This window comes from Carlito syrichta, unplaced genomic scaffold (genome assembly GCF_000164805.1).
Source record: "Carlito syrichta isolate Samal-C Ts95f unplaced genomic scaffold, Tarsius_syrichta-2.0.1 Scaffold305334, whole genome shotgun sequence".
Taxonomy (NCBI): domain Eukaryota; kingdom Metazoa; phylum Chordata; class Mammalia; order Primates; family Tarsiidae; genus Carlito; species Carlito syrichta.
The window spans coordinates 50,188-77,832 of NW_007249430.1; the positions used below are offsets into that span (position 1 = coordinate 50,188).

The 27,645-nt window shown below is 38.5% G+C and overlaps 1 protein-coding gene across 1 annotated transcript in view; it reads left to right on the forward strand.

Moving 5' to 3' along the window:
* Nucleotides 1–494: 494 nt before the first annotated feature.
* LOC103263956 (gamma-2-syntrophin-like) overlaps nucleotides 495–27,645 on the forward strand; it is a 51,580-nt gene continuing 24,429 nt past the window's right edge. Inside the window, exons 1-2 of the mRNA XM_008061619.2 lie at nucleotides 495–581; nucleotides 9,416–9,526. Of these exons, the coding sequence (XP_008059810.1) occupies nucleotides 501–581; nucleotides 9,416–9,526 (192 nt within the window). The 5' untranslated portion in view covers nucleotides 495–500. The remainder of the gene's footprint in view (nucleotides 582–9,415; nucleotides 9,527–27,645) is intronic.

Sequence of the window (27,645 nt, forward strand, 5' to 3'; positions counted from 1 at the left end):
TGCTGCTTGGTGTTGTTGTTTTAAATTGTACCATTCTTCAGAGTGTTCCTCAAGCAAGAGCCACATCTAGATTCTACTGGAGCATGTTCATGGGCCTTATGGAAAGAAAGATGAGCACATCATACAATAGAAATTATAAGTTAGCAAAAAGAAAATCTAGGAATCTAGTGTATGTTTTTAAAAACATTGTAGAGCACAGAAATTTGGGGGTTTGTTTTCAGTTACAGTGATGCCTGCAAAGACTTCCAGCTCTTACAGAGGTAGAAATATTTGCCTATAGACAAAAAGCAAGAAAGAACCCCCTTATGCAAATGTTTCTGCAGGTTTCTTCTGTCCCTGGGTCCTCCAGTTCTATTTACACAATTTGTATGTTAGGATTTTTTATAAAAAGGTTCTTTGACCAAAGGGGGGCTAATATTGCAACTGCCTAATTAAAATTAAACAGCATTATTAAAGAATGTTTTCTCAAAATCAATACTTTTTTCTAGTCAAAAACATATATGTGCAGCTGGCAAGGAGAAATGCTGTGTTTCACAGTGGATTTCGCTTTGGGATTCACCTGTTTTGACAGTAAGACAAAGGTAAGAGGCCAAGCAATCAGCACATAATACTCCAATGCCAGTGCCTTTTGATTACATTTCACAGAGGTCAACACTCGTAAACAATAGAAACCACCAATGCTGATGGATTGGGCATTGTGTAAAGGTTGTGCCTTCATAGACTGTCTTCATTCTGTTAGCTCAGGGCCCCAGGATTTTCACAAACCCTGAATGCTGTTTGGCAAACAGGATATTCATTAGTGTGGGTGTAGGAGGAAGAGACAAGCACAGGATGAGTTTTTTGATCCTGCTCAAGGGAAGGACCCAGAACACTAAACACCTTGAAAATAAACAATATCTACTTTGAATCTGAAGATTTTTGGTAACAGTGAATGGCACTCTTGCCTGGTAAAGTCTGTGAAGTGCTGACTCCATGAAGGTAAACCTGCCATTAGAAATGGAATTAGATCCCGGTCCATGAGCACCCAAGTAGTCACCGAACTACGTGAGTGATAAGACTGTGTTTTTCACAGATAATACAAATATTTTGTCTTGAAATATTTTGGAAACCTACTCTTGTAGACTAATTAAGAATGGATGAAATGGGAAAGTATCAGTATGATAAACACTATTATTTAAAAAAACCAAAATTTTAACAAATTGAGTTTGAAGATGGAATTGTCTTTTATTAGCAAGTCCTGAACGGAGCAGCATCTCCTATACAAAATAGAGCCCAGCTGACACAGTGAAACAGGTGATACTGCTGTGGCAGAGAAGGGCTGATAACAGTTAAAAGTATTCCTTTTGAAGATCAATCAGCCAGCTCCGAAAACCTGCCAGACAGGTTTTGCTTGAGAAAACCAAATAGCCAAGGAAGGTTTTTCTGGAGATGCAAAATGGTAACCAATTCACCCTTTGTGAAGTCATCAGTTTACAACCCCTGCTTGCTGCACATTTCCTGGAGACCATTTGTTCTTTGAAAATCTGATTTTGCTGAGTACAACCTTGTGAATTTCAAAGAAAATGTGTAATCGCTCTACCCAACCCCCCTCCCTTACCTAAACTAAGGTATAAGACCCTTCTCCTCCCTCTCCGGGGGGGTGTTCAGCCTGGGAGCATTAGCCCACTGAGTAACACTGGCGCTGATAAAATAAATCTACTACTTCCTAAAACAGCCTCGGTGTCACGGCCTCTCTGTGTTCCTGCTACACTATGAGGTAGCTTGAGCAGGAACAGGGAAACAATAATACAAAAAGCAGACTGCTTGGCATCAAGTTCCTTCAGGGTACTCTTCTGGGAAGGGTTAAAACAGAGAAGACTTCTCTACCACACCTGCTCAGGGTGACTGGGCCCCTTAGATTGACTGTTGCAAATCTCCTGTTTTTAGGAAAACACTGGTATGTATGTTTGGGGATATTCCTCCTTCCTTAAAGTTTAGTTTGATTGTTTGGGTGACTCTGTTTTGATCCAGTCTGTTGGGTCTAAGTCCAAAACAATGGCCCTCTATACATCTTACTCAACACTGTCCAGTCTGTTGGGTCTAAGTCCAAAACAATGGCCCTCTATACATCTTACTCAACACTGTCCAGTCTGTTGGGTCTAAGTCCAAAACAATAGCCCTCTATACATCTTACTCAACACTGTCTTTATCAACTTCACTGCAATGTGCATAGAAATTCCAGTCACCTGCACTTATACTTTCCCACAACTTGAGTGCACTCTGCCCATGCCTGCTGTTCACTGAGGAGCAGGTCAATCCTGAAAAAGTGAAGCCTTGTCTCAAAGCACCGGAAAGTTGTCACTCATTAGTTATAAACTTTTTCAAATGTCTACATTTAGAAGCCTTTGGATGTTCTCTCTGATGAATGAATCATTCAATCTGTGAGTTAGCACTTGGGAACGGTACCTTCCTTCTGTGAAGTTTACCCTAACCTACTTGGCCACTCTTTCTGTGCAGGGGTTCTTCAGTGGGTAGATTTGCCCCCAGGGTACACTTGAAAATGCCTAGACTTTTTTTATAGTCAGGACCTGGAGGGAGTTCCTACTGACACCCAGGGAATCTGGCAGTGGAGTCCTGGGACTCTGAGTAGCACTCTGCATCAGCACCTACAGGGTGATCACAGAGGTTGGTATTCTGTGCTAGATCCAGGTTTGCTTCTTTACAGGTTTCTGGGGCTATAAAATTCGTTGTGGTCATTGTTCCCCTTTCAGGGAAATTATTAGGATGTTTTTAAAAATAGTATTTAAAACACATAGTATTTCCAATAATTTTACAAATTGCCTAAGTATTTAACATTAAGAAGGGGCTTTATGCCTGCCATCCAACTTCTAGGTCTGTACTCTTAACCCCGAGGTCACAGAGTGGGCAAATGGCTTCCTGATCCCACTTATGTGTTCTTTCTGCTGTCCCTGGTTCACCATGCCAGTTACGGGCTGGGTGACTTGCTGTTAGTATTATTTGGAAACCTTTTTGTAGTATGTTCTTCTGAGATGAGTGAAATAGTAAAACAACTATCATAGAGGAAAACTTTACAATAAAATTGTTAAATCCAAGATCTGATTTGCAATTTCCATTTCTTGTTTTATGTTTCAATAATCATATGCTTCAGGAAATCTGAACTGAGGCTTTTTACATCCATCTTAAGAGCAGATTTGTAGCTGGGCTCGGTGGCTCAGTCTGTAATCCTGCGCCTTTGGGAAGCTGAGGTGAGTGGATTGCCTGAGCCCGTGGGTTTGAGACCCGCCTGTAAATCAAAAAATCAATAAATAAACAATAAATCAAAAAATTAGCCGGGCGTGGTAGCACACGCCTGTAATTCCAGCTACTTGGAAGGCTGAGGCGGAAGGATCGCCGGAGCCCAGCAGGTCGAGACTGCGGTGGCCGGGAGCAGCCACTGCACTCCAGTCTGGGTGAGAGTGAGACTCCAATTCAAAAAAAAAAAAGAGTAGATTGGTATAACCCACCTAACTGTAGCCCCAGGGGTTCTGAGTGACTCGCCCCTGGAAGAAGCTTTTTAGAGCATCCTTCCTAGGAATAAAACACCCACCTATTTTACTCACAGACTCTTCCTTGTTAGTACATCTCATCCATATGGCTCCATACTGTGTGGTTGGTGGGACTCCAGGAGGGCATGACCCAGGATTTCTCCCTGAGACTATTCTCAACCTTCCAGGGAAAGACGTTTAAGTTTTCAGATTTCGATTTTCATCAAAGTCCAAGGCTTTAGCATGGTGTTCAGAGGTCACTATGTCCCCCTATCGTGATTCTACCAGAAGGTCTCACTAATCTGCCTGCCTCTCACACGTAGCCAGGACAGGGTGGCATTGCCAGGGGTATCAGTGTCACTGAGCTACATTCTGTACCCTTATAAAAGGGGCACCCTACTCCCTTCACATTCCTCTGACGATACCGTGGGAAGCTCCAGCAGGGTCTGTGAGAACTGAAGGAGCACAATGCTTAGACAAGCCCTAGCCATAGGGGCTGACTTTGCCAAGGGGCACATTCCCATTGGAGGGGCCGCGGCATTCTCCCAGGGGCTGGATGGGAATGATGTTTATGAGTTATGAGATCATATGCTCACCAAGGAAACACATTTTCCACTTTGATTTCTTGGTGGATTTTCTTAGTTTCCTGGTCGCCCCACTGTGTCTTTAAGGATAGTACCTTCCTTTCTAACAGGCTGTCTCCCATTTCCTTGGCTCAGTAGTTGCCAGGCAGTTGGGCAGAGCTGGGCTTAGGCCCTTTGGAGGCACTTCTTATCATTTCTATAGTACTTTTCCCCAATCAGTTCTAAAATCAATCCAATGAAATTTTAAAATAGCAATAATGTGCTTCTTAGTGCTGTGCAAAACTGGGTCATGGGCTCTTTAGAGTAAAGCTGTAATGTTTCAGATTTCCTGGTAACCAAAGTGTCTTATTAGACTGAGTTCTTGTAATTAAGACTTATTTATCTATTGCCCTTAGCCACATCCTTCTGCTGGACAAAACAGGACAACCACCTGCTAAAAGAAGCATGCTGTGTTTCCCGGGGCGTGGGGATGGCTCCATACTGTGTGGTTGGTGGGACTCCAGGAGGGCATGACTCAGGATCTATCCCTGAGACTATCTGTCCCTGAGACTATTCTCAACCTTCCAGGGAAAGACGTTTAACCTCTTCAGTTGAGGCTTCACAGACTCAGTGACTTCTCAATTCTAAGTCAAGTTTTCAGAGATTCAATTAAAGTATCTTTTTGCTCATCTGAACTCGAGGCTCAGAGATCCTGACCTAGTTTTTTATCTAGAATTTATAATATTTTGAATGTATAAATTTTTTTTTCGTTGGAGTCTCACTCTGTCGCCCAGGCTGGAGTGCAGTGGCATACTCACAGCCACCCGAGTTTCAACCTGCTGGATTCCGGCGATCCTTCCACCTTAGCCTTCCAAGTAGTCGGAAATACAGACACATGCTACCATGCTCAGCTAATTTTTGATTTTTATTGTAGAGATGAGGTCTCACCAAGTTGCCAGACTGGTCTCGAACCCACAGACTTAGGCAATCCACTCATCTCAGTCTCCCAAAGTGCTAGGATTACAGGCTGAGCCACCGAGTCCAGTCTGAATTAATTTTTTTAAAGAAAAACTTCACCAGCCTAATGGTGAAGGATAAACCAATGGGTTGTGAATTCATAAAATATGTATAATTTTGCTTTATTTGTCATCTCGTCATCTTTTCAATGTAGAATGACATTTATAAGTTTGGTATAGATAGTCTTTCAAATATTTCTATATTGTATAAATATCAATATAATGAATGAAATATAATGAAATAATGACGGAGATAAATAATTATTGAATTTGAAATAATTCTAAACAATTACTTAAAATGTTGTTTTCTCCAATTTCTGTGTGCCCTCTGTATAAGTCATCATGGAAAAGTCAAAAAGATTTCTCGGCTGAACTGTTTGAGTGGGATGTCTGAGTAGATGACTTACACTAAAATCTGGGCAGTTTTCAAAGTCCTAAGCCATTTTTCTTACCAGCTTCAATTTGTTCTTGGCTACAGATATTTAGACTGGGATTTTCCATGCTCATATTCACAAGATAATTGGTACTTCTATACTGCATTACTGTTAAATGAGGCCATTTGTATATTATTTCTGAGCCAAAACTAGACCCACAACATGGCAGCAATACTTATTCACCAAAACCTTGTAAGATTTTACTGTAGGTCATCTATGAACACAACTCCTGAGATACATTTGTGTGGTCAGATTTCCTAATTCCCCACTTTGTACTTGCCAGAGAAAGGTAAGCAATGATTTTCAAGTATAATCTATTCACCACCAACTATCTATTTTCAACATTAATACAGAGGAGTTGAGCAGGGAAATTACATGGTTATGGAAGTATTTTCTGCACTTAGAAAATAAACAAGAAGACCATTCATTGTCTAATATATACTTTTAAATTTCTAGATGGGAATTGGTTTTTTTAAATTAAAGACAATAAGCCAGAACACCATCCTAACTGCTAGATATGGAGGACGTCCCTGCCTGAAGTGGTCTAGTCACCTGCCTTGTCCAAGCTCATACAAGGCAGGCTGGACCTTGACGTGATGTGTCCACATCTTCTTGCTCTGATATGATGCTAATTGTCAACAGAAACAGAATACAAGGTCATTGGAGGAAGTGGGGACTGGCCACAGGGGTGGACGCTAGGCAACATAGTTATGGGGAGAAGCTCTTGCCCTTTACCCTTGACCTCCATGCATCCCAGGATCTGGCTCCAGCCCGTGTGTACAACAGAGAGCTGCTGGGGATCAGTGTGGATCCTCACCAAAGTGTTCTGGTGCTGGACTGACCACATGGAGTGTGTTCCTTAGTCTGGAATCCAGTAATTCAATGAATCTGAGTTAAGGCTGGAGGGAGGAACAGAAAGAACAGTTTTTTAAGAAATAAAAAAGAATTGGCTTTCTTGTAGGAGAAAAGAAGATGATTTTCTCCTAACAAGGAGGAGAAAAAAAGGTTTTCCACAGCTCCCCAGAAAAAGCTCAAAACATAATTTCTGCTTGAATCCAAAAAGCACCTTCTCCTTGGTGTCTCAGATTCTGCTGGTACTACCCATTGCACTAGCATAAGAAAGGACTCAAATAATATATTCCATTGTTAGTATTTTAAAAATCCAAATTTATTGCAAATGTGTTAGCAACCTGTAATCATAAAAATAGAATGTAAACATCAACATGTTTCATATAACACACACTTAACTATAATGTTGTTCTTTTATTACTTAAACCACAGAAACATGCTTTCTCTTTCCCAAGATTGGGAACTAAACTGAGAATTCCTTCAGCCTTTATCCACCTGGTGGGAAGAACCAGGGCCCATCCAGATTCCTCTCGAGGATGACAGACAATAGCTGGTGCTTTGCTGTTATTCGTGTCCAGTAGCATCTCTGAGGCTGACCTAGACGGTCCAGGTATTCTTTGTAGTCAGGCTCAGAATACTGAAATTAAACTGAGATTCAGAAATATCATTCATAATGGAAATAGCAAGTTTCCTTTCCTTCAGAAATATTACTGTTTTTAGATGCATAGGAGAAAAACTTATAAAAAGTTAAAAGAGACCACCCCTAATGTTCTGGAACAAACTAATTATGAAAGGAATCACCACATTGAGCATACTTCGCTCTGAGAAAGGACTAAAAGAGGGCAGTGCCTGCCACCCAAGCCAGCTCCCCATTTGTGCCTGGTCTGTGTTGTAGAATTTCTCAGAAAGAGAAGTTGATGAAAGTGCTTGTCTTACCTCACCTGGAACAAGGGCTGTATTGTTAAATTAGGACATGACTTAAGCAAATAAACCATGGATGTATACATCTCATAAAGCACTTTTCTGAAATCAGCAAATATTTAGTATAGGTGCAGGGTAAAAACAATGAATCAAAAAGATAATAATAATATGTTGTGAGGACCATTTTGAATTCTTTAAATAATGAGTACTTTCACATAGGTAAGTTTTTTACTCTTTTGAAGACTATTTTAATAGCAGTGTGTGATATTATGTAAATACTAACTAGGTTATTCCTAGGACTTTACCCTGATGGGGAGTAGACCACTATTCAGCTCATTTTCTCCACAATCAAATTTGAACCAAATGCTGTGTTGTTGTTTACAGAGTCATTTGAATGTTGCTTATTCTGTGAATATTTATAAAATACATATTGATTGAACATCTAAATGCTTCAAAATCCAAATTTAGGTTTTGCCTAATTCCTCACAGATGTTTCTGGCTTCTCCTGATGGCACATACCTGTGATCACAAGTTTCTCGTATAAAAAGTAGCTAACATGTCATTTAAAGGCAGGTGAGATTGAGTGCAAGAGGCTAAAAGCACAGCCCCGTCTCACAGCCTTCAGAGAGCGTGCTTAGGAGATGCCCAAGAGCATGGCATTGTCTGGCATGTAGGAGGAGGAGCAAGACTAGGGACAGCTGGGTGGAGCAGCAGCAGGGACCTGCTGCAGGTCAGTCCGCATCATGGGTGGCAAATCCTTCAAGCTGGTGTAGCTGTTGTTTGCTTCTTGAGCTTACTTCAGTGCCCTGTGACTCTCATCAATCTCTCTTCTGCTCATAATAAGATATTACACAAATGCTTCCCTTCTGGAGCCCACTACCATAGGAAGCAGTGACTGAAGTGTAATTTCTGATTATCTTCTTTCTGGGTAGATTCTAAAAATTCTAGTTCTGAAAGGACCCTTGTGCTTGAAGTCTGCAGGAATGGGCATGGGCTTAGTTACCTTATTGTGAACATGAAAGAGCAGGAGTCATTGTTACCTGCTACCCTATGGAGTTCTGAATTTCCCCAGATCTAGAGGAAATGCGGATTTTGAAACTTTGGAGTACGATGAGGAGATTCTATTCAGCTTCTAGATGTCCTAAAAAAGAAAGAATCTTGGTGTTAGGGTGTGAGCGGTGAATACACAGGTCAATGGTCAGATGCAACAAAAGTGCTTTTGAAGCTCTCCCTTCATTTCTCCCCATCTCTCTGCCTTTCTTGACACTTAGAGGAAAAATACGTTCATTATTTAAAAATAAATGCTCTTAATAAAAATTCACTGCATAGCTTGCTTTAAAAAATTGCTGTTCTCTACTGGGATTTTTCTGGGAAGATAAAGATTTATTATAATGAAGGATCTTTAATTAAAGACTATCTTTTATACAGACAGCCTTTAAGTCTTTATTTGCTGCAGCCTCTTTTTATTGTAATAAGATTTTGTAGAGTACACTTCATCTTTAAAGTATCTTAGCAAACATTGAGTACATTTTGCAGAAGTATTAAAAAGTGGTACTATCTACATTTTTCAAGTTGGTTCACAAGAAATTAAGGCTAAGTGATTTATTTGCATATAGCCATGTGTGGAATGGTATCAGTCAGGATTAAAGTTTTCCATTTTATCTGCCCTTTGACTATATCTTATATAGTATGGGAAGAACTTGACATTGTAGTGAACATTTTAAAATTCTCGAAGCCGTAAGAGAAGAACTATCTTAGGACGCGTTTAGACTAGGTGCAGGAAAACTGAAGAAAACCAGAGAGGTCCAGTAAGTGTCAAGGTGGTATTGGCAACAGTAGATGCCGATGTGTCGTTGTGACATGTGGGCAGCTGCCGAAGGCAGGACTGGAGGACAGAAGGAAATCTGGGTGGGTTTGAGGAGCTTCATTCATATAGATTGCAGAATGAGAAGATGAAGATTCTGACAAGTTATCACATGCTGAATGTAGATTAAAAATTAAGCAAATGTCTGTGTTTATTTAACTAGGCTATTTGATGTAGGAATAGATGTTAATTAAATACCCACATTACTTTTTATAAATCACTGATTAATTTTATTCCTTTACAGAATGTGCTCTGGAGATTTAAATTCTCTCAGCTGAAGGGATCTTCGGATGACGGAAAAACTCGAGTAAAGCTGTTATTTCAGAATCTAGACACCAAACAAATTGAGACGAAGGTAGGGAACGTAGTCTAACCTGCTACCAACCCACACATAAAGTCAAACTCAAATGGTCTGCCATTAAAAATCTCTACTCCTGGCCAGGCTTAGTGGCTCAGCCTGTAATCCCAGCACTTTGGGAGGCCGAGGCGAGGGGATTGCTTGAGCCCGCGGGTTCGAGACCCACCCTAGCAACTTGGTGAGATGTTGTCTCTACAATATATCAAAATTTAGCTGGGCATGGTAGTGCACACCTGTAGTTCTGGTTACTTGGAAGACTGAGGCAGAAGAATCTTCGGAGCCTAGGAGGGTGAGGCTGCGGTGGCCGGGAGCGTGCCCCTGCACTCCAGTCTGGGCGACAGAGTGAGACTCCACCTCAAACACACACACACACACACACACACACACACACACACACACACACACACACACACACAACAGAGATGTAAAAAGAGCCTAACCGGGCTGAGTGCCCCTTAGCTGAAATGCTTTAGACCAGAAGTGTTTGGGATTTAGGAATTTTTTCAGATTCTGGAATATTTGTAAAATACATATTGAGTAAACATCTAAAATGCTTCAAAATCCAAAACTTTTTGAGTGCTTGTGACATTCAAAGGAAATCTCAGTATCTCAGAGTTCAGATTTTTAGATTTGAGATGCTTAACCTATGTTGTTTTTTATCAGAGACTTTTATATTCTAAAACTATGATCATTGAAATAAATTATTTGATTCTACTAAAAAATCACACATTTCTTAATAAAATTAGTGGGAAATCAACATTTTAAGATACACCACAAGTCAAAATTTCAAGGAGAAGTTTTACAAACTGTGTTCTGTTTACAAACTGTTTATAATGGGTTGTCTATAATATTGAGAACAAACTTCTCTGCTGGTTAAAAAAAAAAAAGCCTTACATCTAACATTCAAATTTATTGCATGAAAAATGCCAATTTTTTATCAACAGGTAGTGACATTTTTCATATTTTATGTATAAATGTGTCATCAACACACCAGTTTTAATATCAACTAAAGAAAAACAAAAGTATAAATTTGGTACATTAAAAAAAATTTAATGTGAAAACAATGAACACATATTCTTTAAAATTAGATTGTCAAAACTTGGCAGGCATTTTTCCCTAATGAAATTAACCTGAGAAACACTTCACACATGACACTCTTTCTTTATTGAACTCAATGAAACAGTGCTTCATAACTACTTAAGTGCAATTGAAACTGTACAGAGTTGCTTGACATTCTAGTAGTTTGCAAATCGATAAAGCAAAACCTATGTGTCAGCACTCTGGAGGCTGTGGGCCCCTGAGGCGGAAGGGGCACCAATGTGCAGTGATGCTGGTGCAGACTGCCAGGTTCTGGGCAGAGGAAGCACCGGCATCTCTTGCAGCTACCCTAAGCTGTGTGCCCAGAAGTCAGCCACCAGCCAAGCAGAAATCCCAAGGAAGTAGAGAGACTTTCACTTGTGTGGATATGGCCATCAGGGGTAAACTAGACCTTTATTTGTCCAGTGTGTTTATTTAATTATTTACCTTGGGGGCTGTGGCAAGAGAGGAGCAGAACTTTCTGTACTTGTCTTGTAAACCTCTGACTCTCATGCAGTATGAGAGCTCAGGAGGTCTTCCAGGGTCTTGAGAGTTTCATGCCCGAAATGTCCCAATGGCTTCCCAGGAACACCTCTTGTCCCCAGGGTGCTTGATTTGGGAGCATCCAACTGCTTGCATGGCACCTAGCATATCTTTTTAATTTGTAGACCTGTTTCATTAGGTCTAAACGTATTTACTTCTTATTTTTTTTAAATGATAAAAGTCAACCTGTGGCTATCTGTGTTAATAGAAGGAACATCCGCGTTCGACAGTCTAAGTCTAAGCCAATCCTTTTCTTATAGTATTTTGATAATTGTTCATGGTCTGCTTATAAGTGAGAACCTATGGTACTCTGTTCTTTGTTTCTGTGAAAGATCACTGAGTATGATAGACTCTAAATTCATCCAAGTTGCTGCAAAGTCCATATGTTTGTCTTTCTTTATGGCTGCATAATATTCCATTGTGTATATGTAGCACTTTTTTTAATCGAGTCCAGCTTCGATGGGCAGCATGGTTGGTTCCATGTTTTTGCTGTTGTGAATAGAGCTGCAACAAACATGTGTGTGCAGGTATCTTTTTGGTAGAATGACTTGAGTTCCTCCAGGTATATTCCCAATAGGGGGATTACTGGGTCATATGGAAGGACAATTTCTGCTTCTTTCAGAAATCACAACGTTGTCTATTTCTGGAATATTCTAACAGAGCATTATCTTAGTAATTAGTGCATAATGGAAATACTTGAATTTCTCTTTAAATTTGAGTGGGGGGTTCTGAGGCTTGGAGAGCGCAGAGTGGAATATTTATTCTTGCCATCTATTATTTGCAAAAATGATATACAATTCAAGAATTTGAGCTGATTCCATAATTATTCCAATGCCTGGAAATTTGAGGTTGCAGTATTTTTTAAATAAAGTATCTGATTTTCTTCCTTTTTGTCTGTTTCTTCTTTAAAAAGAGGAGCATAGCGTTGTAAAAAAAAAAAAACTTTACTAAATGAAGAATTTCCTTTCATGCTGTTCTGTTTAATGACTATGTTTTTATGTTAGATTTTCAGGACTGTTTGGAGTGCATTGCATGGAGGGATGGTGCCATTCCCCAACTCCCACACAAGCTTCCTCCTGAGTCCCTAGTCCTGTTTCTGTGTATATTGCTTGTATTTTGCATATGTTTTATGGTTTCATTTCTGCCTCTAAACTGAACCTCCAAAGGGCAGGTTTATTTTTGTTTTTCATATTCAGCATGAGATATACGATATATGTGCAACTGATACATTGCTTTCATGAATAAATTAATTAAGGAAGTCCAAATTCATGTTGAAAGAACTGCCACATATACTAACAGAGGTTATATCAGTTTCTAAGGAGAAAACTGTTTCTATTATCATTAAAATAAAATATCTTAATTACAGCATACAGTTGTACACATAAATTTCTGATATTCCCATATGTATTTCCATGAAGCAGATTGGTCATAGGAAGCAAGGCACAGTTTGATGAAGAATAATGATGTCTTTGGGAGAAACAATAGCATGTATTTTTCACACTATAATGATCTGTGAGAATAAACTCCACTGAAAATTATTCCTCTGCCATCAATGTCAGCCAAATGTGTCTGACACAGAAGGAGGAAGATTGAGCACGGACTGGTGTACATTCACAACCATCTTCAGGCTGGAATGAGGAATAGGAATGTCGTGTCCTCTGAAACCAAAGCTTAACTGCTGGACCCTGTCAGGAAAGAGCATCAATACACATAGCATTGATTATGGACAGGACTGAATTGGTGGTGCTGAGAAAACCATTTTGGGGATAAATAGTCACCAAAGAGAATTTTACATCTCCCTGTGCAAGAACCAGTGACAACTAAATGTTTTTGTACAGATGAAAATGAAAGAAAGGACATTAAAAGAATTAATAAGATAAGATGCACATAAAATGTAATACTCCCTTCCCAAATATATCTCTAAAATTATTTTTTTAAATCTAGTCTTAAGGAAACTAGAATAAAAACAAAGCCTTTCTTTTCTTCTTTCTTCCCTTCTTTCTTTTATAACAATCCTTAATAGCAGGCTGGTAAGTTTATTCACTTCAGAAAGTCAAGTTGGCCACTTTTAGGCTGTTTGAACACAAATCCCTGTTTTGGTTTTGAATCTGTCATGACTGTTTCTGGAAACACAGTATTCATATTAACAGAAGAATGTAGTTGGATTCAATCTGTTTTCTAAGCAATGACAACCAGCAAGTGTCTTATCATTCAATTATAAAGGTTTTCGAGATAGAGAATTGAAGGTGGAAACATTCCATCACTTTCCACTGTTTCATGGCTGGGAAGTGGCCAGACTCAAAGGAGAACCTAGTTCTCTTTATACCTGGAATCCATGGAATTCTTCTCCCTGGCATGCATCTGATTCATGAATAAACTCCCCCTGCAGTAGGGACAAGTAGATATGGAGATTGCTCTTAAGAAATATCTCTGGAATGTCTCAGCAGCTCATTCTACTCAATCCAGAAACGAGAATATTTAGGGTTCAAGGAGGGAAAATTTCTGTCTCTAGAAACAGTGTGAGGTGGGTCCCAACATGCTGGTTTTCTGGAGATGAGCTGAGATTGACTAGAGAGTGGACCTAAAATCCCAGTGCAGTGGGCTCATCACAGTTGAACTGTTTATTGAACCTGAGAAGTTGGAAAAATTAATATGGTTTCCCTAGATGATTTTGAAGGTGTCTGGACTTGGTACCAGATTCCATTCCTTGAGGCTCTAACCATCTCTTTGTCTCTCTCTGTCTGTCTGTCTGTCTCTGTCTGTCTTTCTCTCTTTCTCTCTCTCTCTCCACCACTTCCACCTTTCTGGCTCAGGGTTCTCAAAGACACCTTTGCTCCTGGGGTGCCCAGGCAATCCATGGTTTTTGAGACTCTTCTTCACTTGAGATTAACACACAGGAGCCCATCCCCACCCAGTGATTTTGGAGCAATTTGCACCCAGAAAGAGTCCATCCACTGAATGTCACTAAGCAGGGATTGCCCTCATTAGTATCCATCCACCTATTGAGAGAAGTCTCTGAGGAAGGAACAAATTCAACCAGGAAATCTATCCCAAAGCCACACATTTTAACAAATTTGGCAATTTAGGATTAAAGAAATGTCATATTGTTAGTAAGATGTAGATCCTAGTTAGGATTTGGGTGTCTGACTTTTTTCCTAAGGATGGACATGAGGGGAGACAGGAAATAGGCCAGCTTCATTGCTTTGGTCAGAATCTCTCTCTCTCTTTTTTCAAAGTGTTCAAAGTTTATTTAGAAAGTAAATTAGAGAGAGAGAGAGAGAGAGAGAATATTCACTTCCCCAAGGAGGGGGCCAAAGTTAAGAAACATAGTGACCATAGCTCAAAGAGCATGTGGGCACACCAGAGTTTAACAAAGCAATAGCCTGGTGAGAATCTCTTTAGTGGAAGAAAACACTTTTATTGCCAAGGGCAGCATCTGCTCTGCTTGGAGCTTAGTGGGTTTGTTGCAGCAGGAAGTAGCAGAAATGGAGCTATAACCACAGCTGCTTTCATCATGAAACAGGTGGAAATATCAACAAAACTCTGAAAGGCACTTTGCAGAGACCCCCTAGCAGGCAGTAAATGGCTAACAGCTGGTGAGAGTGGGGGTGAGAGGTGGATCCCTGATTTATAGCATTTGCTGATTAATATGGTAAAAATATTCTCAAATGGCCCACTTCAACTACCTATATATTAACCTAAGGAAGAAACTGAGGCAAATTAATGTAAGTAGAGAGCTTATTGGGGCCAGGGATGAGGACTGCAATACCTGTGAAACACTTCCAGATTGTCTTGGAAAGTGCTTCAGAGATCAAAAGAATGGCTCAAATTTTTAAACAAAAAAGGAAAAATCAGGAGAGAGGAGTGATTATAAAAGTTTTTTTCAAGAGTCCTCATTGGTTTACAGAAATTCCATTGATCAGTGATTGGCTGTATATTGTTGAGCTAGGGAGCATGAGTTAGTGCCCAGCATATGGCATTATTAGGTTAGGGTTAATTTATGACTAATTGTGGTGACACTCGGTCTAGAGCACACATAGCAAGTAGTTTCAAAATAATTATCTTGGGAGGTGGGACGTGACTGCTGTCTCATTCCAGTGTATCTCTGGACCTCATCATTTAAAGGAAGTTCACATTCCTCAGATAAAAAGGTTTTTTTCTTTCTCATTTCCCTTTTTTTCAAAATCTTGCTTCTTGGAAGAATTGATCATCTAAGTCTGTCATGTTTCTTGTCACCAGGAAGACTCATTCCCAGGTAGTTTTTTCCCATGTCAGATGGAAAGAGGACATATATCAGTGGAGATGTTTAAAAGTGCCTAAGGACCAAATTGGGATGGTGTCACAGAGTGGTAAAAATGATACCTTAGTCAAGTCATTGATTTCCATAGATGCTGTTGCTTGTTGAATCATCTTTAGTATTTTGGAATATCATGATTTTAGTTATCTTATAAGAAGTAAAACAGTAAGAGATACATAGTATTAGTAATTTGAATAATAGAAATACAATGCACATAAGGATTATAATAAAAAAGAGAATTTATATGCCAGAATAAAAAAAGAACCTATTTTATTAGAAGGCCACCTAAAAACATCATGAAAAAATTAGATATAAGGTTTTTTCTTGTTTCTTTGTTTTGAGTTGTAGTCTTACTCTGTCGCCCAGACTGAAATGCAGTGGCACGCTCCCAGCCACCGCAGCCTCAACCTGCTGGTCTCCAGCAATCCTTCCGCCTCAGCTTTCCAAGTAGCCAGAACTACAGGCGTGCACTTCCATGCCCAGTTAATTTTTAATGTAGTGTAGAGACGAGGTCTCACCAAGTTGCCTGGGCGGGTCTCAAACCCGCAGGCTCAGGCAATCCATTCATCTCAGCCTCCCAAAGTGCTGGGATTACAGGCTGAGCCACCGAGCCTGGCCTAGATATAAGTTTTTATTTAGAGACTTGCAGCCAGGAAATGATTCAGGATTCAGTCCAAATTGTAAGCAAATAATAGCCCCCTCCCAAAGAACATAGCTGGTTTCTAATCACATATGTGCTACTGAATCATCATTTTTTCTTTTTCCAGTCACCCAATTTTACCAAAGATAAGTTGTAGTAGGACCAATTTATTTGTTAAATAAGTTTTAGTCTTATTGTTCTTTACCTGATTATTTGCATAAGGTACAGCAAGAATAGTGATGGGCCACATAAGCTTTCTAAAAGTTGATTTTACTGGAATTTCTTCCTAAGAAATTTCAGATTAGACTTTTAAATGCCTCTAAAAGCTGGGAAGCCAAACCAAGGATTCACCATCAGACTGAGCCTGTTGGCACCTGTATGAATTGGGTGCATTCTTGTCTTTTCAAGGTTCCCAGATATCTTGAGATTTTGGAGGCTATCAGAAAATGATTTTTTTTTTTTTTTTTTTTTTTGGCTAACTGTAAGATCAGAAACCTTGTAGACAAAATTTCTATGGGGTTTTTTATTAGTTCTATAAAGTCAACCTCAGTTCCTCCAAGCAGCCTTATTATGTCTGAAGAGATGCCATTCTGGTCACAAACATAGTAAAGAAACGAGGCCTCTGGGCATGTCCTACAGCAAAAGAAAACAGAGTCTTGGAAAGTTTCTGAGTTCTGGAGCAATGAGGCAGAAAGAAAAGTAAAAGTTTCAATTTGCTTACAAAAGTATACTTAACCTAATTGCTGTAAGCTATAAATGACAAACAAAAAAAAACTTTTCTTGACTCTGGACAAAAAAAAAAAAAAAAAACTTGAGGCGAATCAAAAATACTTTAAACAAAGAGTTCATTCCTACACCATTTCAGCCCCATGTAATTAGTTCTTGTTTTGCTAAATGCTGGGCTGGCAATGCTCATAAATCCAAATTGTTGTTGTTGTTGTTCCAGAGTTTTTACTTAGTTTTATGTAGTTCAATGACATGATCTCAAAATTTATCAGAAACCTGCATCTAAGAGTACTTGTCACAGTCTTTTTTTCATAAATTTCCTTGAGAAAGAAGCATTCTTTAAAAAATTGTAGCTGATTATGACTTTTCCCCCTTGTTTTAGAGAAAGTAGAGTAAAATAATTGCCTATGAATGGCAAAATACTTAAAATGGCCATAGTTAAAAATTCAACTGGCCAAGAAATTTGAGCTTTCTATAGTATACAACAACCTAACATAATATTCAGAATTATGACTAATAATATATACCAAAGCATGTCAGAATTTTTTAGAAATCTTATACAAGTTTGATACACATATTAATAAAGTAGCTCATACAAATATAGCAAATAAGTTAAACAACATTTCTTACATGACAATACTTCTCATGATTTTTACACATCAAATAAATACATACCTGATACATCTCTTTTGGGCTTCCAGGGACTCTGTTTGTTTGTTTGTTTTTTTTTGAGTTGGAGTCTTACTTTGTCGCCCAGACTGGAGTGCAGTGGCATGCTCCCGGCCACCACAGCCTCGACCTGCTGGGGTCCGGCGATCCTTCCACCTCAGCCTTCCAAGTAGCTGGAACTACAGGCGCGCGCTGCCATGCCCGAGTAATTTTTTGATTTATTGTAAAGATGAGGTCTCGCAAAGTTGCCCAGGCGGGTCTCGAACCCTTGGGCTCAGGCAATCCACTCACCTCAGCCTCCCAAGGCATGGGATTACAGGCTGAGCCACCAAGCCCAATTTCTCTTTCTTTTTTCAACTTTCTACATCCATTCAGTTTATTTCACTTATTCCTTCAATTTAATACAACATTTAAATAACAATTTAAAGTAGGAAAAATCACTTTTCCTTTAACAAAATCACATTTTATAATTTCTTATCAAAAGCATCTTAATTTTCTTATATACTCTTTTATTAAGTGTCAGTCAGGTACCAACAATTTATGAATACACATTTTATAATTTTAGAAACATAGGCTTTCTAATGAAATGATTTTTTAAAATGTTGAACAGGACATTTTTACTAGCAAATCCAAATATCTGTTGTTTCTCTGAAATAAGAAACTGAAAGTATATAAGCTTAAATTTATATTTAGTTATTACTATCTTAGCATCGTATCTTATTTGGAAATGATCTAGGCAGTCAATGAACTTAATTAAGCTTAACAAACCTTTAAGGGCATATTACCAAAATATTTGGGAAACCTTTTTTTTAAGTAAACATATTATAAAACATAGTAATAACATTGTAATTACAAGTTTATCTAGCAACATCAATCCATTTACATCTATGTAATTTGTTCATTCCCAACAACGTTTGAAAAATTTTGTAAGATATTAGACAAATCTAGCCATCACCTGAAGTTAAATTTTCTATTAACCATTTTTATATTACTGTATGTTAAACATGTATCTATCGTAAAAGCAAAATTCTTAAAGTTAAATACATGCTCATAATTTGCCGATAGCTCAGAGGACATAGTTTGCTCATTAAACAAGCAATACTAAACTAGTTTTATTTACGAAAATATTTACTCAAAGTAAATGAACTTGGAAAATATCTGGGCATACTTCATTAATTTATGAAGACGTTGTCTTTAAGTTAATTTGGTACCATGTAGATAATATACAAACATTTAGATAGACATATGCATACATGTAGACATAACATATAATACACAAGTATGTATCTAAAAACCAAAGAGATAAAAAAAATTCAACATAAATTAGGCTTGAGAGAAAGTTGTCCATCTACAACTCTGGGATTTCCATGGGGGAAAAACAGAGATCCTCCTATAAAAAAAAGAGGAGTTTGTGGTATCTTTTCTGTTTTCCTCAAGAGGTCTCATAGCTGTTTGAGGTTTTCTTTAGTACCCTCATGTGGCAGTAAAGGTGGCAGGAGGAAGGTGGGACAGACAGAAGTAAATAGAACACATCTTAGAGTAAGTAGCCAACTTAGGAGATCTTCTTTCCAAAAAGTCAGTTGAGTTTTACATTGTCCTTGGCAAAAATAATGTCAACAAGAAGAGAAACAGACAGAGTACATATAGTTAGCAGGGGTTTAAGAAGAGAAGAATTCAGTCAACTGAGAGGCTTTTTAAGAGAGAATAAAAGTCTCAAAAAATATGTATATACATATATGTTCGAAATATCAGCTTTAATAAAATCAACTTCTGACTACAAACTCTTAAAAATCCTTTTGTCAGGTTTTAGCTGTGCAATTAGCAAACATTCCTGTTTTGGGTTTTTCCTTTCTAAAATTTACACCAAGAAAGAGTTTTAGAGGTGGGTTATATTTATTTATTAGGGGTCTAGGATAATCATTATTTGAAGATGATTAATACAATGTTTCCTTTCTTTCTGAGTATATGTTTTATTCAGCTCAGGAGAGAAATCTAAACACACAAAGCAGCAAAATGTTTCTATCACAATCTAAATATAAACCACGATTTCAAACCAAAGATACAACTGCACAAATGATTTGAAACCAATTTAAATAAATATACATGAGACAAAACCACCAAAGTCTCTGTAGTGTTGATGAAGGATGCCAAAGTCTGTAAAATATTTTAAATGATTTATTGTGAGTCAAATGTGAGTGACCTTAAATCTGTGACACCATCCCAGGAGGCCCTTGAGAACACGTGTCCTAGGTGATTGAATTGTATCTTGGTGATATACATTTCAGGAAGGCAGAAGTTGTAAGAAATCATGAATCTATACATCTGTCGTTTATACTGGCTTAGCCCAGGAAGACAGGGACATCTCCAAGCAGGGGCTTGCAGGTCATAAGTGGGTTCAAAGATTTGCTTTGTGTAGGGAATTTTGAAAGCAGTAAAAGAAACAGGTAACTTGAAGAATGACGAGTGAGTCAAGCTTCTTGACATGTAGATGAAGTCTCTTAGGTGGCAGATGATGTCTTTATAGGTGCCTGGAATCCAAGAATCCTGAAGAGACAGCTTTACAGGGTCATAAAATACTTCGACTTCCTTGTTAATCTGTTGTGTGGTATTATGCCAGATAGGTTGGAAAGCAAGTCTCATTAGATAGGATTAATTTAAAAAACCTATCTGATGAGTTTTTATTGGGTATGACTCCTAAGGTCCCTTAGGAATTTGGAAAAAGAATTTAAAAAGTCAGAGTTTAGTCTATGGCATTAATCAAGCTCTCCAAAAAGGAACAAGATCCAGACCCCTCCCAATAAGAGCTTATAAAAGTAAAGCTTAACTAGTCTCAAATGGGGTGCAACCCATTTCTGTCACACTATATTTTCCAAGGTCTCGGTTTCTCAGCTGACCATCTACAAATAACAGTCAAATTAAGATAGGTAGCAAAATAGAAGAAAGAAAAAAACTGTCGATGGTGGTAGCACAGAGGTGAGAATATAACTTAACTTCTTTTTCTCACAAATTCTCAGCTGAGACAATTTCCTGAAAACAAAATTTTATTAACAAGATAAAAACCAGTAGACGCTTATTAACCTATGCTGTATTCCATGTGGGAGAAGTCTTTCTTCCTCAAGGCAGTGGCTTAGGGACTTTGTTTAAATCGTATTTAAGCAAAGAGACATAAATCCTACACAGTGTTGGGGTTGGAAGGCCAATACTCCCAAATATGGCATTTGCCTCAAAGTCTCTCTGATCTCCCCCACCCCTACAGTCTTTTCTAGCTGCTTCCTCTCCCTGTTATCAGGAGAAGGGGAAAAGAATGTAATTAAACCTGACCCAAGCATTTTACAAGCTAACGTCTGTCTCTCTGGTTCATTCAACTTACATGGAGAACTATTTACAAGTCATTCTCTGTTTCCACCATCCTTTCATTCTTCCAATCTTTTGTTGCCCTTCAATAGAACTCCTCTTCTTCTCCCTCCCATAACTTATTTTATCAGAATCCAAGCCCTTTTCCCTGTAACCTTGAGATGATATTTAAGTTTCTGTAACTCACTGAGAAATTGGATCTTCATTCTGAAGGCTCCCATATTAAATAAATTTGTATGCCTTTTCTCCTAAATATCAATCTGCCTCATACCAGTGATGTTTTCAGTGAACCTTGAAGAGGCTGTTGGCTATAGCCCCTACAATAATGACAAAACAAAGAAAAAGAATCTTCAGGCTTTGAAAACATGGGGAAATGATGTGGGAAGGTAAATTTATGGGAAGAGTAAAGTCTGCTCCTAGATCCTCTAGTGCTGCTGTCTCTGAACTGACGAGTAAGTGTTGACGAGTAAGTGTTGTCAAAGGACTGTCTTTAAGTAGGAAAAGACAGAGAAGTGGGTGGGAAACCCTCCATCTTCACAAATTGCTGGCCTGGGATCAGGCAAGTAGAGGAGAGGACAGAGTGTCTTTCTGCATTTTAACCTTCCTCAGCTCAAAATTCCTTAATATTTTAGAGATGTTTTGGTTTTCTTCAGAAGAGAGAATTGCAGATGGGTACCTCAAAAAGTTAAGCATCGTACAAGTAATTTAAACATATAATTCAAATTAATTCTCATAAATGTTTCTCTCTAAGCTAAAGGTATCCTTTGAGGAAAGGCATTTTGTCGCAGTCTAATGAATTTCAATTTTGTTTCAAATACAGTCTCAGTTGGAATGCTGCTTAGCTAATTCCCTGGATGTTAATACTTCAAAAACAGGGTGTGATTTACATCTTCAAGGGACAGAGAAAGGCCTGGGAAGGGCTGGAATCCATTTTACAATGCTTGCAGCAAAGTTGAGAGGTAGCTTGAGCATTTAAAGGGTTGTGGGTGGTGGGGAGACATTAAAGGAGAGCTCATAATAAGATAAATAAATAAAAACTTCCAAATCTCTTATTATCATATTACAGACAAGACAAATAGAAAGTGTTTCCTGTTCAGTTTGGTTCCAAAGCCTGCTTTTTCCAATTGTGCATGCAAATGTATTAATTTAGAAATTTCGAAACACCTCATTCTGACTACTGCATTTTGAGGTCAACTTACATCACAGGGGTTCATTTACATAAGTATTCGTAAGATGAAGTTCCATAAAGCCTGCTGGTTTTTTCAACAGGAGTGCCACTCAGGAGAAAGTTCAGTTTTGATGAGCAGTTTCCCATAATTTCTCTCAAAGCTAACCAAGTCCGGGACAGTGTGTCGGACTAAATAGTGCTGCTTTGTCAACACCACTCCTCAAAGTGTCATCGAGGAACTGTGAGTCTCTCATATGTTTCAAAAATTCTGATTACCCTGTAGGAGGAACAAAGTGTTCCAAGTGACCAGGTGAACGTGCCCTTATTCACCTTTCAGGTTAGCCAGAGTCCCTAAAATGTTCTTCTGTGAAGGAATGCCCTTTGAAGCCACTTCACATCCAGGCAGCTTTGATGACACCTCTGCAAAGTCTCCAGTCCCCTAGAGCGCCCACATGGGTCAGAGGGAGCAACTGCCCTTCTCTTCAGGGAAGAGAACTCACCCTCTCACCCTTTTGGGTTTAGAACTAACAGGAATTGTTAGTAAATGAACATACAAGTCCAAACTTCAAGCAATAGATAGCAGCTGCAATTTAAAAGCACACTGTGGGCTGGTCACGGTGGCTCAAGTCTGTGATCCCAGCACTTTGGGAGGCTGAGGCGGGAGGATTGCCTGAGCCCAGGGTTTGAGACCAGCCTGAGCAACTTGGTGAGACCTCGTCTCTACAATAGATCAAAAAAATTAGCTGGGCATGGTAGCACGCACCTGTAGTTCCGGCTACCTGGAAGGCTGAGGTGGAAGGTTCTCCAGAGTCCAGCAGGATGAGGCTGGGGTGGCCGTGAGTGGGCCACTGCATTCCAGCCTGGATGATAGAGTGAGACTCTGACTCAAAAAAAGAAAAGAAAAAAAGCACACTATGTAATTTAGGCCAAAAGAAGTAAAACCACTGGTGGTGTGACCCAGACCTCCTGCTATGAAGCAGAGGTGGAAAAGGCAGTTTTCTTTTTTTCCTGAAACCCAAATTTCTTACCTCTAGAAAAAGATGGAAATGTCTTTCTAGAGAGGAAGACTAGGAAAGAACAGCTCAAATCAAGTCTAGACCTCACCTGAAAAGAAAGTTGTGTCTGGATTCAGGAGGACTCACCCTTTACTCTCAGTGAATTCTCTGGATTGGAAGTATACGGTGGGCTCCTGCTGGCACCTGGAACCAAGTCTGAGAAGGGACACCAGGTGGTCACAGTGGGTGGAGGCTCAATTTGAATCTCTCATGCAGCATACAAATATGTCAACCTAAAGGAGTAAACTGAGGCAAATTAACCTAGGTAGAGAGTTTATCTGGGCCAGTGTTGAGGACTGCAGCCCCAACCTCTTGAAGCACTATAGCAGCACTAAATGTGAGTCCCAGTGTAGAAGACCCTGGTTTTCCACTCTGTATTCTCAACGGCATTAGCCTCTGGCTACCATATGACGGATGTTCCCTGTTTCCTGCAGTCAACCGTGCTCTGAGAAACTAGTAATGTATGCAGTCTCTTTAAGGAGATATGGCAGAATGGTCTCCTGGATGTACCTACTGCTTCTCTGAGTATTAAGAGAAGCCAGCAGAGGCTTCAGGCAGACCAGTTGGCCTGAGCTAACAGCATGCCACACGGCTTTGCAACCAGTGTTGATGTCTTGATCCAGGAAAGATGAACCTGGACTGCCTTGTATACGAAGACTGACTAAAGCTTCTTTCTGACACTGGTTTTAGAGATTCACAGATGGGCAAGGAATCTAATGCATTAAAGTCATGGCCTGGTGAAGAATAAAGTCAGTTTCTGCCCAGGGAAAACCAAGGAAAACCTCAAGTCAACTTAATTTTCAACCACCAGAGCTTTTAAGATAAGCTAAAAATTAGCCTGGAGTCCTACAGGTGAATTTCATTTTTCCAACATTGTTACACTAAATCTAGATGCCTATTCACATATGTTTGTGTGTATATTGAATATTAAGAAACCACATCAGACATGCTGAATGTCTGTCAAACCGGTTTAAATAACTCACTGACATACAGGAATCTGTGTTCACTTGTGGGGTTGTTTTGCAAAAATATTCTAAGGGAGATATTCATACTGGGAGAGCTGCTCATGGTAAACATTGCATCTTGTAAGATAGAAATGTAGCCCTAGAGCTTACCTGCTGGGATGCCTTAGAGAATGGCTTGTCTATTTAATTTTCTCTCAGTTACATTACAGTCAAAGTTTATGTCATGTGATCAAACAAATTATATTCTCATTACTTTGTTATTTTTTTTTAAATTTTGAAGCAATTATCCCTGTTCGAATCTATATTTTGGTCATCAAAAAATAATACTAGTCTCGTAATTAAAATACTGAAGCATTTCAAGACAAAGGTGTTGATTAAAAAAGATACAAAATATGTATGTTTTGATACAGATTTTAAAAGAAAAAAATGCTAGGCACAATAATACCTACCAGTTTTGAGATATCACAGTTTCAGATTCTGTCTACACTATACCCTGTGAAAGGAGTATCTTTTCTCAGCTTCACAGATGAGGAAACTGAAACAGTAATTCAATGCCCATCAACACTCCACTTCTTTGTGATTGAATGAAGGAGTATCATAGGCTAAGCTTATCTCAAAAATGACAACCACGTTAGTTTCATTTTTTTAAATTGTGGTAAAACTTATATAACAAAAATTTTCATTGTAATTGTTTTTGATTATAAATTCAGTGGCATTAATTTCATTCACATTGTTGAGGGACCATCATTACCATCCACCTCTAAAACTTTAATCTTCTCAAATTGATACTCTGTCTCCATTAAACACTCACTTCCCACTCCTCCCTCCCTCAGTCCCTGGCGTCCACCATTTGATTTTCTCTCTCTCTGAGTTGGACTCCTCTAGGAACCTCCTATGAGTGGAATTGCACAGTTGTTCATTCCCTTATGACTGGCTTATTTTACTTGGCATAATGTCTTCATGTTTCAACCATGTAGCATGCATCAGAATTTCCTTTTTTCAGCTTTATTAAGGCATAATTTACAAAGAAAAGTATATATATTTATAGTGTACTATGTTATCTTTTGATATATGAATACATTATGAAATGATTAATTCAAGATAATTAATCTATCTATCACCTCACTATCCTGTTTTGTGGTGAAAGCATTTACAATCTATTCTCTTAGCAATTTTCTGGTATCAAATACATTATTATTAATGATAGTCACCATACTATGGAATAGATCTCCTGAACTTATTTCTTCTAATTGAAATTTTATATCTTGTAAACAACATCTCCACATTCCTGCCCCAACTCTCCACGCCAATTTCTGTTTCTATGCGAACAACTTTTTTAGATTCCACATATAAGGAGATATGCACTATTTGTCTTTCTGTTACTGGCTTATCTCATTTAGCATAATGTCCTCCAAATTCATTCATGATGTTGAAAAAGACAAAATTTTCTTGTTTTTTGTTTTTGAGTTGGAGTCTCACTCTGTTGACCAAACTGGAGTGGAGTGGCCGCTCCTGGCCACCGCAGCCTCGACCTGCTGGGCTCCGGCGATCCTTCCGCCTCAGCCTTCCAAGTAGCCGGAACTACAGGCGTGCGCTACCACACCCAGCTGATTTTTTGATTTATTGTAGAGATGAGGTCTTGCTGCCCAGGCGGGTCTCGAACCTGCGGGCTCAGTCAATCCACTCACCTCAGCCTCCCTAAATAGTATTCCATTGTGTGTGTATGCCATGTTTGCTTTATCCATTTATCTGTTGATGGGTACATGGGTTGATTCTATATACTGATTATTATGGATAATGCTGCAATAAGCATGAACATGCAGACATCTCCTGAGGTACTGATTTTATTTTCTTTGGGGTTGTGTCCAGAAGAGGAATTGCTGGATCATATGGTAGCTCTATTTTTAATTTCTTTAGAAAATTTTCCATAAATACTGCACCAATCTACATTCTCACTAACAGTTTGTAAGGGTTCCCTTTCCTTTGCATTGTCTCCAGTGTTTTTTATTGTTTGTCTTTTTTATGCTAGCCATTCTAATGGATGTGAGTTGATATCTAATTTGCATTTCCCTCATGCTTAGTTATGTTAGTTAGCATTTTTTATATATACCTATTGGCCATTTATATGTTTTTTAAATATCTATTCTTTGCCTATTTTTAAATCAGATTATTTGTTTCCTTGCTATTGAGTTGTTTGCATTTCTTGCATACTTGCAATATTAACCCCTTATCAGACTCATGGTCTTTAAATATCTTTTCCCATTCTGTAGGCTGTCTCTTCACTCAGTTGATTGTTTTATTTGCTGTGTGGAAGCCTTTTAATATAATCTCATTTTTCTGTTTGCTTTTGTTGCTTGTGCTTTTGGAGTCATATTCAGAAAATTATTGCACAGACCAATGTCAAGAAGATTTTTCCTTAGACTTTCTTTTAGCAGTTTAATAGTTTCTGGTCATATGTTTAAGCCTTTAGTCCATTTTGAGTTGATCTTTGTATATGGTGCAGGATGAGGATATAATTCTATTCTTCTGAAATTGAATATCCAGTTTTTTCAGCATTTATTGAAGAGACTATTCTTTCCCCATTATGTATTTCTGGCACCCTTGTTGAAGATCAATTGACTGTAAATATATGGATTTATTTATGAGCTCTCTATTCTATTTCATTGGTTTATATCTTTTTTTTTTTGGAAGTACCATGCTGTTTTGGTTATGATAACTATATAGTATATTTTGAAGTCAGGTAGTGTGAAGCCCCCAGCTTTGGAATTTGGATAAGGATTGCATTGAATCTATAGATTGCCCTGAACATAATTTTCTTTCTTTTTTAGGTTGATATATTCTTTTTAGCATTTTGTCTGTGAATAAAATGACATTTGGCATTTGGGTTGCTGCTCTCTTCTGGATTTTGTGAATAGCCCTGGTGTGAACACAGGTGTACACATGTCTGTTTGAGTCTCTGCTTTATATTGTCAGGGTACTGATCCCATAGTAGAATCATTGGATCATCTGGTAAACTTATTTTTAATTTTTTGAGGAGCTACCATACTGTTTGCCATAGTGGATTAACCATTTTTCATTCCCACCAGCAATGCCCAAGGGTTCTGATTTCTTCACACCCTCACTAACACTTAATTTTTAGATGTTATTTGTTTGTTTTTATGTAATAGCCATCCTAATGGCTATGAAATGTTATTTCACTGTAGTTTTATATGTATCGTCTAATGACTTGTAATATTGAGCATGTTTTCATGTGCTTATTGGCCATTTTTATATCATTTTTGTAGAAATATGTACTCATGTCATTTGCCAATTGTTTGGTGTTTGTTGCTAAGTTGCAAGAGTTCTTAAATTTTCTAGAAATTAATTTCTTATCAGTTGTATGATTTGCCAATGTCTTCCAACATTCTAAGAGCTTCCTTTTTTTATCTTTGTTTTAGTGCTCTTTGACGCTCAAGTTATTCATGTTGATGCAATCTAATTTATCTGTGTTTTCTTTGGTTCCCTGTGCTTTTGGTATCATAGCCAAGAAATCATTGCCAACCCAATGTTATGAATTGCTTCTCGGTTTTTTTTCTTTTTTTTTTTTTTTTTTTTTTTTTTTTGAATTGGAGTCCCCCTCTGG